Below are 12719 nucleotides of genomic sequence, written 5' to 3'. Positions count from 1 at the left end.
AGAACTAATCCTTAAGAGTATCAACTGCTCCCTTGGCTTCTCAAAAATAGAAAGGGAGTGAGATTGTGATCACCCCTCACTTGAGGAGGATGACAAGGCAATACAGAATATATTCTATAACTTGTGACTGTGTAACCTGCCTCCTACCTCTTCATTCCATTTCCTTTTGACCACAGTTTGCATTAGAGATTTCCAAAATGCTTCAAGGAGTAAATCAACCTCTTGCAAAGAAATAAGTTTTCCTTGGCTTGTGCCTCCAAAGATGATAACGGCTCAGAGCCTAGAGATGTTTATGTGCAGCACTTATTCTCTTGTCAAAAATCACACCAAACTTCAATAATTATACTTAAATCCTATGAAAGCAATGCTGATAAAGTAAGATTTAGAAATAATGTAATGAATGTTTTCTAGCTTTTTCCTCTTTTTCTTGACTGGTTAAACAGAAAATAGAACTTCCGTCTGAGAGTTTTATGATACTACCTGACATTTACGATGTTATTATACCTAACTCATGCCCTTTTTGCCAACGGTGGTATCGTTTCTTCCATTCAATATGGAAAATACTTTGTTCAGTAGTTTCCTCGTTTGATAACTGCTCGTCTACTGAGCTGCCAAAATATCAGTTTACAAACTTAATTTTAATACTTCTGAGAAGATACTAAAAAAAAATGCGTTGAGAGGTGAGAAATACTTGGCAAACAGTAACAGAGATCATTACAAAGCTCAGGTATTCAAATATTCTTAAAATAAGTCACTGTTCTTCTGATACTTGCAGACTGTGCATATACAAAAGAAATCTCGTATCTCTGCAAACCCTTGAGATATCACCTCATTTAAAGCTATTACCCATTACGCAGACTTTAGGAGAACATCCACAGTTTTATTTTAACCTCAGCACTCAAATTCTAGATAAAATAAAGTATCTGGTCTTCCTTACTTAATAACACAGATGGCTGTCAGGCCAAACCTTCATATACTTTACCCGTTCCATCCTTAAAGGCAACAACATGGGCAAGTGGTAAACCCTATCTTACCTTTCTATATATTCACTTATAGCTCCTGAAATGCATTTCCCCAACTACTCCATGATTAGAAAGCAGAAGCGTGGCTACTGTTCCACTAGAGAAATTTTACAGAACAGTTATCTCAGAGGTTGAATAATTTTAGTGTCAATCAAAATATATATTCAATTTCCAGTGGTAATGTCAATCAGCAGAAGCAAGTTGTTACCAAAGTTCTCACAAACAGCTGCTGACTTGCACTATAATTGGCTCATTAAAGTTACGCCGATGAAAAATACATGTTCCTTTCCTTATCTGGTTGACATAATAAATACTAATGGAAAAAAAAAAAAAGATCAATAATAAGCTTGAATTAATTATACGTTTATTGAGGCACAGTGAAGTAAATGAGTACGGGAAGCTGGCAAAGAGCCAGATGAGTAATAAACAGTTTTAAGACTGTCTGGAGACTGACTTGAGAATATGATAGTCATCAGGCAGCTGAAAACAGCCTCGGGGTAATTATAAGCATTTGCAATCGATTAAAGAGAGCATGATTCTTTTATGAATCTTTATTAAACTTGCATTAAAACTTTAAATGATCTGAAAATGTTATGGTTTCGAGCACATCTTTGTCACTGGGCACCATTTCTGGAAAATGTGCTTGCAGGGAAGTGTCAATGGAATTACTTAATCTATGCTGGTTTTAAAGGAGATACTGGGAATCTCCCCTCTTACAACACCGCAGGCACCACTAACTCCATCCTCTCCTGGTGCACAAATACTCTGAAACCCCTGTGTACCCATTGCTAAATATACATAGTATTAGCAGGAAGGTCGAAGAACTGTAAGTAAAGATATCTCAGTCCTGGCATCAGTAAATATCGCAAAAATCAACAGTGATGGGGCATATCAGAGGCACATGAGGTTGAAAACACAAGGTTTGGACAGAGAAGCGGAGTATAACCTTTTCTTCTTTTTTAATATAAAATATAGACGGGTTTTAAAATATTACTGCCATGACTACAAAAGAGAATAGGAAATAAGACAAAATTCATTCTCCAGAAACAATCCTATTCCCCCGTCCTTCCTAGATAAAGCGCAGAATCTTTCTGTCTGCTTTGGCACCAACAGAACGTTAAAAATACATTTTCTAACAGCCAGACTTCCTCCATTTCATTTTTGAAATGCAGAAATAGCCGCGCTGTAAATTCCGCATTTATGTTCTTGGTTTCTTCATGAAGAATTTACCGCTACAGAAAAGTACCTACGCATTCCTGGAAAATACAGTGAACCGCAAACTGCGGGAAGAATAAGACGTGAAATACAAAAGCTTGAGCCTTGTTGACCAACAATATGCTGAGATTCCAGGTCAAATACTCCGCTTACATAGTCTGAGCGCACACATTCAGATCTCAAATGACTCCTTTGTTTTCCTCTGCAAATGACTTGAAATTCTGAATCTTATTTTACCTCAAGGAACAAAGCACAGTGAATACAGGGGGATTGACTGCACTATTTTCACTGGGAGTTTGATCCAGATCATCGCAGCCGAGAGCAGGGATGAGGGAAAAAAATCAACTCGTTCTGATTTGCTCAAATTCACCTGAATTTATACACTGAAGGCAAAGATGCAGTTGTGGTAAATTAAATGCGAACATCATCACCTAAGTCTGTGCAAGTTACAATCTTCTGGTTTTTCATATCCTCGTTCATTAACTGTTCCTGTGTGTTCCCATCACGTTTGTTACTAACCAGGCTATACTGCTGACAAGAGGCTACAGCTTTACTAAAACCTTTCACTAGTTACTCAACTAAGTCAACAGCAGTAAAATATTATTATCAAGGCGTCTTTTGTGTTAGAATAGTCAGGCTACCTACAATTTTACTTCTGAAAGAATATCAGTTAAAAACTTAGATGCCAATTACTACAGAAATGCATTTCTACATCACTTCTTCAACACCCAGCTGGGTATGACTTAAAGAAAGAACTGATTCCTTTTAACAGTTAAACTGGCTCTGTTGGTAGAGAACCTTCAAGTAGACTTGAGTCTTCCAGCATTCATATAGCAGAAGCGTTAAAAGGTTTAAAGTGAAACAGCGTTGGTCTCGATACCGGCCTGCATGGAATGCCACTCGTCAGGCACAATCTGCCCTTAGTGAAGCCATGCCGGCTGCCCCAAATCACATCTTTATTTTCCACAAGTCGTATCTGCCACATCTGGGGCTGATGCATCACTGAATGAGCTACTGGTGCGAAACTTATTCCGTGCAGACAGTCATTTGTGTTACAGAAGTCACATCATGATGAGATTCTCACCCAGAAATCAAGGACAAAGCGACGTGCTGTCTCAACTGCATTCTCAATAACAAAACTTGAAAAATTTAAAACTACTATTTATGAATATTATTCTTCAAAAATATTAATTATAAAATTTGCTCAAGGGTTTTTAACTCAAAAATACGTGCAAAAGTAACTTTCATCTGGCAAGATTATGGTCTTCTTCATAAGCACTTAAATGCACCAACTCGCCAAACACGAGCAAAAATACTCTTTGCTGCAGGCTTTCTGGATCTTTGTCTGTGTGTTTCTCATCCTCTGGCTGCGCTTTTAGGTGCTGCTTTGTTATAAATAGTTCTCCTATTCATCATTTTCTATCATTCTAATTTAAGAATTTATTATGTAGCCAGGGAACAAAAATCGATAACACCTGACCTGAATGAACCAGATATTATTCACAGCAAAACGCTGAAGTGAGCATTTTTCCATAACTTAAAGATTTAACTTTGAAATAAGTTTTTAAACGTTCATCCAAACCAGTCATGATTATTAATGAATAATGGATGCATCTCAAGAAAACAGGTCTGGTTCCAAAGCAATTTTGCATCAGAAAAAAGATCATAAAATTAGATAGATAATGCACCTATATTAGAGAAATCTATCCAGCTCTCCTCTGAGCCACAAAAAATATCTGTACTGAACATGGTTGAATGACTGAGCTGGATGGCACAGTCTTGACATGCTGCCGTCTGTGTCGCACTCACTCTATCACGTAACAACCGTCAATTCAGCACCTTTCAGGAACAAAACAAGACCTTAAAAAAGAAGGAACATTGTCTTCTCCAGGCTCTCTTTCTCAAGTTCTTCACTCTACAGAAGTTCTCGCTGCAAGTTTCACGTTTATGAATAGCAGCTTGTTCTTGCCAAGGCCTCTGACCTACATTCACCACTGCTTCAGCTTCTGGCCATTTAATACACCCCAACAAATGGGACAGATTCATCATGCAATAAACAATTCTACAGAACATAAAACCTTACTCATTGCTTCTTGAATTGTCATCTTATATTTCTACAGTCCAAAAAACAAGAGAGCTTGCTAAAAACGTTTATGCTTCATTAAAACCAGCAGAATACAAAGGCAGAAAAGTTCTCCATTTATCAGCTAACTCTGACAACGAAATTATCAAATAAACCTGTAGACATTGATGGATTTCAGAAATAGATTTCTCTGGGGTGCTGCGAAATGCTGACAGAACCATAAACGTTCACAAGCAAAACATAATCTATTGGAAGACTATAAAGAAGTAATGCGACTGCCTTCAACAGAATTATGGATTCGACAAAAAAATCACCCCGCTAAATAAATACTTACCGTAGTCAATATCATAAAAAATAATGAATTTCTGCCAGGCGTATTCTGTGACCACCCTCAAGATGACGTCGTTCAAGTAGACGGGGGGGCGGACAGAGAGGGTGTAGTCATCGTTGCGGGTGCTCCTGGTGAGCCCGCAGCCGCTCCGGGGCGTTCCGGCCGTGGAGCGCTGGATGAAGAGGTGAGGGATGTGCATGGCGTCCGCCAGCGACTGCAGGGATCCTGCCGACGTGCAGCCGATGGAGCTCACGAGGGCCAGGATGCCTTGGTTCATCAGGTCACAGGCTGGAAGGAAACACAGAGAGATGCAGGGTGAGAAAGATTTAGTGCATAGGGCCTATAGGATCATAGAATGGCCTGAGTTGGAAGGGGCCCTCAAGGATCATCGATCCAACTCCTGTCCCTGCACTGACAACCCCACAGGTCACCCCGTGTTTCTGAGGACGTTGTCCAGTCTCCTCTTGAACACTGTCAGGTTGGGCCGTGACACCTCCCTGGGGAGCCTGTTCAGTGTCCAGCACCTCTGGGGGAAGAACCTTTTCCTCATGTCCCACTGACCCTCCCCTGGCACATCTGCCTGACATTAATTCCTGCCATTACATTGCTGTTGAGTAAGTGTTTGTTTCTCACTAGCAGTCAAGTAGCCATTTATCCAAATGTTCTCAGAGCTGCTCTGTATGAGAAGCCATGAGATGCTAAACCATGAGATGGTTTGGTAGTGAATTCCCCAAAGCAGGAATTCTCCCAAAATGCCTCAGTTTCTGTGTGGTGCCTTTGCACCCACAGGTTGAACCCAAAAGGTTCAATCAAGTGACAGAGGGATAAAATTTTGCACATTGGTTAATTCAGACCTGAAATTCATTCTCTGTTCACCGAGCTGTCTCGTGGCGAGAGCTGGAAGACTGCCCTGCCCACCTTGCCCAGAAATGATTTATCCCTTGGAAACACGAGCCACCCCGGGGCCCTCTGAGGAACATTTGGAACTGATTCCAGCTACCGAATTAGCATGACCACCCAAGGAGACAAGCACTCAAAGTCTAGCACAACAGCTCCATTAATAGAATCTTTGCATTATACAGAGAAATCCTCCAGAAATAACAGCTCAGGCTCGCTGTCAACTTTTGAAGACAACTGAATATGATTATGTACATCAACTTGTCCAAGCAAAATCTGAGTTGCTTTTGGGTTTTAAGAGATATGAGATAGAAACAACAACCTTATGTAACTTTGGGTTTTGTGGGTTTTTTTAAAAAATATCTTCAGAAGTAAGCAGTTTATATACATTTACTCCCCTCTCTTCTGTAAAAGGCATTGAGTTGTCTATGCAAGAAATAACACTTTGTAATTAAGAGTCCTGTTAATGAGGGCTGAGTTACATCAGACAGCGACAATGACATCCACATTAATACCAAGGGTGTTTATCATGATTAATGTTAATGCAATCAATAAATACAAAAAGAATTAATAATGATTAGGTCTATAATTTTGAAGGATTATCCTGTGAAATAAAGCAGAGTCAAGTGTCTATATCGGGTCTCTAACAGACTTAAGATCTTGAAAGAAGAAACAACATGGGTTTGCAACAGAATTCCCCAGAGCGCGCCCAAGGCTTATTTTTGAAACACTAAATTTGCCACCGGCAAAACTACATATGCAGTTAACCTGTGTTTACAGATGTAAATTAGGTAACAGGATGGTAAAGAGTAATATGTATTTACATACGAATATCTAATAGTAAACCGTGCAAATACCTTATTCTTTTATTTTGCAGGAATATTCTGTGCGCACAACAGGTGCAGGCAAAACCCAGAAACCCACATGCGAGAATACATTCCCCTAAAAATACAAACCCATATTTTCGTGCCAGACCTGTTGTCTCGTATCATATGGCTCTTACTCACAGTGAGTAATGTTTTATTTTGCAACCACTATTCATCTCAATGGGAACGTTTACAGTGCGTGTTCCCTCTGTATGTGCTCCGAGCATATCTCAGCTATTGGGCCAAGTTCTGGGCTTCAGGTTAAAGGTAATTTATTTTCAATAACCACAAGTATTCTTTCTCAGAGAAGTACTAAGCATCATTCATAAATAGACAAAAAAATTATCAGTATCTCACAAGTTTCTAATATTCAGAACATTTCAAAACAATCTTAGCAGCTATTCATCTTTTATGCTGCTTGCTACATTCTTCTTCATCACCTTCAAAGACAAAAAGCTTGTCAAGTTATCTATTGGGGGAGATGTTGTATCTCTTTCTTGATATGGCTCCCCTGCATCAAGTCCTGCATTATCTAGGTTGCATGCCTAAGTGACAATGCGACTGCTTTTTATTGATACATTGATCTATTAATCAATAAATACCTGTAGCAATCTATATGTCAGCAGATATTATTGATACGTATATACGGACAAATAAAACTGTATTAGATTTTGCAAAAGCCTACTTTTAATTCAGTGAAAATGCAAGTCTATGTGGTCCTGATGCCACCTATTCAACCAAAACACGTAGTGTGACCCTCCAGTCTCTCAAACATGGATTTTAAAATACAGCAGAATCAAAATGCATTAAAAAAATCACTTGAAAATGTCTGTATTTCCAGGCACACTTTGAGACTGAAAATAACCAGTACACTACTCTCCATAATGCTGTTAAGTAAGAAACATGCTTTTTGTGAAAACTGTTATATTGAAACACGAAGGGGAAGAAAACTGCACGGAACGCTTAGCTCCACAGGGCCGAATACTAATACTGGCAAACAAACTGAATAAAGGATTAAAATCTTCTCTCTTGACACTGCACCACGTTTGTTACAATAGCCTCAGGACTGAAGTTACCAATGTGGCTCTTTTTTCCATGCTACGCTTGTAAGAATTGCATGTGCTGGACTGGGTCAATATGCACTTAATTATCCTCGCAAATGGACCTTATTCTTGTACACTTAGGGACTATTTAATACACGGAGTTAGCTGCTGGAGAAAGGGCTGTTATCTCAGAGCCACAAGATGAGTGTATGAATTGCTGAGTTCACCTCCAAGTCAGTCTGAATGGATTATTCTTTGAACAGAAATATAATTTCTACAATATACACACATACAAATAAATAAATTACCATGGATGATATTCATATATTCCTTAGCCAGGTAGAGGCTGAAAAGAGTCTTGTTTAGCCTGTTCATCAATGACCTGGATGAAGAGACTCAGTGCACCATCAGAACATTTGCTGATGACCCCAAACTGGGAGGAAGGGCTGACACACCAGAGGCTGCGCTGCCTTCCAAAGACCTGGACAGGCTGGGCTGGGCAGAGAAGAACCTGATGAAATCCAGCAAGGGCAAGTGTAGGGTCCTCCACTTGGGCATGAACAACCCCAGGCACCAGTACAGGTTGGGGCTGACCTGCTGGAAAGCAGCTCTGCAGAGAAGGACCTGCAATTCTGGTGGACAAGAGGTTGACCATGAGTCACCAAGAGCCCAATGGTACGTGGGGTGCATTAAGAGTGTGACTGGCAGGTCGAGGGAGGTTAATCCTCCCCCTCTTCTCTGCACTGGTGAGGCCACCTTTGGAGCACTGGGTCCAGTTCTGGGCTCCCCAGTTTAAGAAGGACAAGGAATTAGTAGAAGGAGCCCAGCGCAGAGCTGCAAAGATGATCAGGGGTCTGGAGCATCTTTCTGATGAGGAAAGACTGAGAGCTGGAGCTGTTCAGCCTGGAGAAGAGAAGGTTGAGAGGGAATCTTATAAATGCTTATATATATATATATATAAAAATGCTCCAGGGTGGGCATCAAGAGGATGGACCAGACTCTGTTCAGTGGTGCCCAACCATAGGATGAGGGGCAATGGGCACAGACTGAAACTAAGGAGGTTCCATTTGAATATGAGGAGAAACTTCTGTACTTTGAGGTACTAGAGCCCTGGAACAGGCTGCCCAGAAAGGCTGTGGAGTCTCCTCTGGAGACAACCTGGAATTTCAACATCCTTTCCATCACTCTACTTGTGCTAATCCACAATCAAATCAGGATAAACAGCAGATTCAAGGGGCAAAATACAACATCAGGTGACTTGAGCACCCACAAATGGACATTAGGCAATCAGAACTTCTATATAGCTTTGAAAATATAAGTTATTTCTTGTTTACTTTGAGAATAATATGCTGCTGGCTGCTCCTCAAACCCTGTCTTAGCTTCAGGATGCTGGTGAAGACCGAGGAAAGTGTAGTGTGTAAACCCCCTGTTGCAAAGGGTAAGGAATAAGGTTAAAGTCTGGATTTCTTTCACTGAGATATTCTGCTCCCTGCTCATCAACTGGCCATGCTCACCACAATCCAACTTTTTTAGTCTTTGTCACCTTTCAACAACAGTCCCAAAACATCAATGAATTCATTGCAGAAAGATAATGTACTCACACGGAAAAAAAAAAGCCATGAAAACTTACAAGAAGTTTAAACAGATAAACTACAGATCTTTTAGTTTGCTGTTCATAACCGAAGATGCAAGAAGTAAGGATAAAATGGGATTGTAAGACCCACGATCAAGTGAGTCTGCCTTCACATTTTCAATAAATCTTTTTAGTCACTTCTGGATAGCATTTCTGCTCTTGCAAATTATTTTTCCTTCATAATACAATGGCTCATCCCAGACTTAGAACTGAATTATTTCAAGATGAGTGAGAGCACATTTTTAATATATCCTGAAATCTGTTCAAAAGGAAATAAGGGTAAGATGAGGGGGGGAATATTACTGACTGGATTTGAAAGAATATTCTCCTCTGCAGTGCAGATAACAGACTCTATCCTGATCCTTTTCTTGATAAGGTTATAGAAAGCCACTTCATTTACAACTTCTCTGTAAACATCAGCCAATCTCCCTCTCCCCTCCACTACATTATATACATTATACATCAGCCAATCTCCCCCTCCCCTCCACTACATTATATACATTATACATCAGCCAGTCTCTCCCTCCACTACATTATACACAACTTGGACTGCTAACAGTATTTTAAATTCACTTGTAATTAACCTTTAAGGGATTTTAGTTTGCTCTGACTGTAAAACAAACTTATGTTTGAGTCTTAACAGCTGTGCTTCCTAAGCCCTGAGATTTCTTTGTTTGGGGAAAATAATCCAAACTTCTGATATCTCAGTGTAAAAAAATATTACCAGAGAGCACATTTGCATCTCTCTCGCACAAAACACCACAACCACTTTTCAGATGTTTTTATTGAAAAGCATTTTGTGAGTCTTTTCTGGGTCAGATTTCTTCCTGCATACAGGCTTTGCTGATTATGGTAATGTTTAAATCCATCACATTAAAATTTAATAATTCATCTGAACCTTGAAAAAATAAACTAGCAGCCTCACAAGTTCAGAGCGAGGCAAGATTTATACACAAAAGGATGCAATAGGAGGGAGCTTGAAAGAAGCAGAGCTTGCAAATGCTAGCGAATGGAAGGATCTGCGAGTTCTCATTTTGGGCATAAGTCTAGAATGACTCATTTTTTCCCTGCAAGTCAACCTGCAGCTCTTTGGTTCTACACAGAGGGCAGGTGTCTTGCCAGATTATCACATCAGGTGGAGAAACAGCTGTACAGCTTCCTGTATTTGTATTTTTCAGATCTGTTTTCACCCTGGTATTCAACAATTGCACGTATGCCTTGTCTCAGAGGAGTGACAACTCTTGGCCCTTCAAGAAGCCTGAACTGCTTTGGAAAACATTAGAGAACCGCCCCCCCAACATTTTAAAGAAGTTACACATCCACAAATGCTCAGATGAAGAATGTCTTCAGCTGCCATCTCCTCCAGCACGTGAACATGACTGTAGTCCCAAAAAAGTGCCGTAGCTTCTCAGGGTATCTATGGCTGAGAGGTAAAAGGAGGAAAGAAGAGACTGTGTAGAAAGGTTTGATATGAGTGCTAACGGGTGAAGGGGACAGGGAAATAAATGGCTTGAATCAATTAAAACCAGGCAGTAACATTCTTGGAGAAAGGGCTAGAGATGCTCACAAAACCGACCTCTAGGATCCCGGCACACCAACAGGGATGCCCACCTGCAAAGTCAACGTAGCTCACTGGAAAACAAGGAATGCAAGGAAACCTGGGCCTAAAATTCAAGAATGACTCCAAAATCCTCCTTTTTCCTTTGTGCTGATCCCTCACTGACACATCAAGTCTCACCGACTGCCAAGCATCCTTGCTCAATGTGTTGCATGAGCAATTTCCACTCATCCATCCAGCAAAATGAAAACTTTTCATTTCAAGTGTAACCACTGGTAGATCACACTCAATTACCTATTTAATGACAAGGCATATATTACTTTAATATAGAGTGCAACTTCTTCCATGCCTTCCTTTGTTCGTCTTTGCCCTTGCGCTGTTGCTGAATCGTTTAATTTTCCTAACCAGCACTATTTGAGAAGTTATTAAGCAGCACATTGTGTCTGATACCCTTTTAAATAGCTAGCTTGCCTGCTGCAGAGCAGACAATTGCTGCATAGCAGCAATTATATGGAAACAAAAAGACTTGAGCAGCTTAATACAAAATTGAAGACAATTTTATCACAAGACAATATCTTGATAAAATCATAGGGATTTACTCTAGTTCTGTGTTCTCTGAAAGTCTCTGTAGAAGTGTTGGGGAAAAAACATCAACAACAAAAGCTGTTTAAACCATGAGTATCAACAATTCTCATTCTATGGACTTGCTCAAAGCAAGCCAGGACAACATTCTCGTTAAGAGAATAAAACACTCAACTTGATGCCATTTGACAAACATTACACTTTCCTTGCCACCTATGAGTCAGATTGTCAGGCAATTTTCCCTTCCAGTGTTTCTCTCTGGGATCCAACTTTACCTTCCTATCTGCTTTTCCTTGCCCTGAGCATTGCAGGATGTTGACTTTCATCCTTCCATTGCCTGTTCTCCCTCTCTCCTTAGGATCTGCTCCAGCCAGGCAATGCAACTTGCTCTCCCTCTTCATGTTTTCTCCTCCACCTCCTTAATTCTTTATTTCCTCCACTCACTTTGCCCCATCTCCTCTAATATCAAGGAACAACAAGACCTAGAGCACTTGGCACCGGACTGAGAATTCGAAGGCTCGTATCCTGGTCCTACCTCTGTTGCATGACTGATTTTGGATGAGTAATCTCTTACGCTTTGACAATTATGACACTTGACAACTTTTAAAGACACATTTGCGTGATCTAAATATGATTTATTATATTTGTGTCCCCCCCCACCGTTTCTCCAAGGTTAGAAGGGCTGCTTCCTAGCATAATTGACATTGCCAGAAGTTCCTTTACATCCCCTCTCTTTTCTGAACGTGCATGTTTCGTAGCTCCCCCTTCTTGTCCAAACTATTGGAGACACCAGGCTGTGCTGGAGAGATGCAGCGTGAAGCACAGCACCACAACCTCGTGCAGGGCAGACAAAAGAACACACAGCTGGTAGCATTAGTTTAATTGGAAGCCCTACAATGGAAAGAGCTGCCTGCGCTGCCCTGGATGGGCTTGGCATTCTCCCAAGCATAGATAGTACTGAACAATATTGCTCAAAATAAGAACATCCCCCCCAAAACCAAATGTGTGAACAGCAATGTGGGAGAGCTTGGAGAGTTTTCTTTCCTACAGTGCAAAGAGCAAACATTCAGGGAATGTTCTGCTAAGAGGACAGTACAGCAACTTTTTCTTTAATGTGGCATTGTGGGGAGAGAAAAGTATTTTCGTAAGCCAAAAAAGGCACACATTTAATTCTACTAGATGAGTGAATTGAACAGAGCAATTTGAAGAGGAAACAATACTAAGGCCAGATCTTGCATTTTCCATGAAAGAGGAAAACAGACTCTACATTGAGATAAGAGAGCTCTGTATGAGAATAAAAGCAAGCAAGGAACCCAGTACATCAGCTGCAAAGAATACATGGGTGTGAAAAAACCAGTCTGTAGGAGTTCAGAACATCAGTTCCATTAGCAACTTAGCCACTCAAGAAAATCTCAGGCCAGTCAAAACAACTATCACCATTATTATTTGCTAAGAATAGACACTGTGGTTATTTCGCTGACTGACACAC

General features: G+C 40.4%; 1 protein-coding gene across 3 annotated transcripts in view; it reads right to left on the bottom strand.

The window, feature by feature from the left end:
• GRID2 (glutamate ionotropic receptor delta type subunit 2) overlaps positions 1-12719 on the bottom strand; it is a 565730-nt gene that overhangs the window by 235380 nt on the left and 317631 nt on the right. For all 3 annotated transcript variants that reach the window (XM_005498033.3, XM_065062416.1, XM_065062415.1), the window contains one exon: positions 4655-4939. In XM_005498033.3, coding sequence (XP_005498090.2) covers positions 4655-4939 — 285 coding nt within the window. The remainder of the gene's footprint in view (positions 1-4654; positions 4940-12719) is intronic.

Source organism: Columba livia, chromosome 4 (genome assembly GCF_036013475.1).
Source record: "Columba livia isolate bColLiv1 breed racing homer chromosome 4, bColLiv1.pat.W.v2, whole genome shotgun sequence".
In the NCBI taxonomy this organism is placed as follows: domain Eukaryota; kingdom Metazoa; phylum Chordata; class Aves; order Columbiformes; family Columbidae; genus Columba; species Columba livia.
The sequence above is the reverse complement of the archived record's forward strand: the minus strand, read 5'-3'. Positions and strand labels throughout refer to the sequence as shown.